At 36.4% G+C, this 1,932-nt stretch overlaps 1 protein-coding gene across 1 annotated transcript in view; it reads right to left on the reverse strand.

Moving 5' to 3' along the window:
• Positions 1 to 1,932, reverse strand: part of ATG7 (autophagy related 7) — a 95,755-nt gene that overhangs the window by 91,705 nt on the left and 2,118 nt on the right. Inside the window, exons 3-4 of the mRNA XM_031064906.1 lie at positions 1,759 to 1,926; positions 1,477 to 1,531 (exon numbers count right to left, since the gene is read on the reverse strand). Of these exons, the coding sequence (XP_030920766.1) occupies positions 1,477 to 1,531; positions 1,759 to 1,926 (223 nt within the window). The remainder of the gene's footprint in view (positions 1 to 1,476; positions 1,532 to 1,758; positions 1,927 to 1,932) is intronic.

Raw genomic sequence — 1,932 nt, forward strand, 5'->3', positions numbered from 1 at the left:
GAACATAATGTATATGTATATAATACATATATATTATGTATTATATAATATTTATAATATATAATAGTACATAGTATATAGTATATATAAATATATATTTTATATATTTATATACAATATATAATTTTAAAATATTAATTAATTTATCTTTATGAACATGGATTGATGGAACAACAACCAGTGCAAACACACGTCTCCATCATGGCTTCAAAAACACATCTGGCATTTGTGTTCTCCCCAAGCAGAGTGACACTGAATCAGGGACTGAAGCTTTTAAATGCTGCTCAAACAGAAGCTACCTGTGACAAATGGGATTTTCTCTGGGAAAAAGTAATTTAGGCTGAACTTAGATGCCAGTTTTGTACTCCCATAAAGAGTGAGTTAAAATTTGAAGTTTAAAACACATCCCAAAGGAAACCCAAACCACACAAAAGATTGAGCAGCTTCTATAGTTTGTAACATCATCATCTGAAGAAGCTGCTCTTTGCAATCAGTATTTTATTTTTGAGGTAAAACCCTACAATATTCCCTTAATTTACACATCTGATTGATTTCATTGCCTCTTTTAACAGTGCTCTCAAAACCTGATATTTTCCCAGTCATAACAGATAAACACTTTGGAAGAGATTACAGTGTAACAGCCAGGGAGTGTAAAAACTGTTTGAAATCCTAGTTAAGCTATAAGGGAAGGAGTCAAATTACTAAAAACACCTCCCTAATGCAAAAAGCTGAGGAAATGGGGGGAAAATGGTATTTTACATAAACATACATACAGAAAGTGAGTGAATCTGAGAAATCAGAATGTTTTAAATCCAGCCAGAAGGAGTTAATTTTTTGTGACTCAAAGCAATCCCTCCACTGTTATAAAGTTCATTATTTATTTATTCAGAAAAATTGCCTTTTCTGACCTTAAAATGTACTAATACATGACAAAGATCATTGAAAATTGGTCTAAAAAGGATGGTGACTGTAACAACAAAAATATTAGGTAAAAAGGTTTTTTATTTATTTTCATGTAGTTATTTATTCTCATGTAGAGTTGTTGATTCTCATGTAGATTTACTTATTCTCACGTAGAATTATTTATTCACATGTGGAGTTATTGATTCTCATGTAGAGTTGTTGATTCTCATGTAGATTTACTTATTCTCACGTAGAATTATTTACTTACATGTAGAGTTATTGATTCTCATGTAGAATTATTGCTTCTCACACAGAATTATTTATTCTCACGTAGAATTATTTATTCTCACGTAGAGTTATCTATTCTCACTTAGAATTATTTATTCTCATGTAGAGTTATTTATTTTCACATAAGAGTTATGTATTCTCACTTAAAATTATTCTCATGTAGAATGACTTATTCTCATGTAGAGTTATCTATTCTCACATAGACTTTCTCTAACTAATATATCAGTTTCATGCCAGGAATGTGTCTTCCCACACAAATGAAGACAAACCGCAGCCTGTACTTACATATCAAAGGCACTAAACTCCAGTGTCAAGCGAGCTGGCAAACCCAAAGGATCACCTGGACAAAAAAGCAGCAACAAAGCTCCTTTTAAACCAAAACATTGGGGTTATTTCCCTTTTTTATTGATATAAATTACAGTGAAACATACAAAACTCCCAGCCACTCTTTCTGGCGCATCAGAAACATCTGAAATGTGCCAGAGGAGCAGAACAGGCTGAGAGGAGAGGGCGGAATTGGCAGAGCCCGATGGAATTGGCAGAGCCCGGTGGTCGGTGGGTGCTCACCGTTGTAGTAGTAGCCCTTGATGAGCTTGGGGGTCTCGTCCAGCCGGTACTGGTTGAGTTTCCTCTGGGTCAGCTCGTGCCAGAAGCCCGCGTCCAGCGCGCTGCTGAACGGAGCGAACTGCAGCGGCACCGAACCGGCCCGGCCCGGCCCGGCCCGGCACGGGGCTGCTGCGG

This window comes from Geospiza fortis, unplaced genomic scaffold (assembly GCF_000277835.1).
Source record: "Geospiza fortis unplaced genomic scaffold, GeoFor_1.0 scaffold291, whole genome shotgun sequence".
NCBI classification, from domain to species: Eukaryota; Metazoa; Chordata; class Aves; order Passeriformes; family Thraupidae; genus Geospiza; species Geospiza fortis.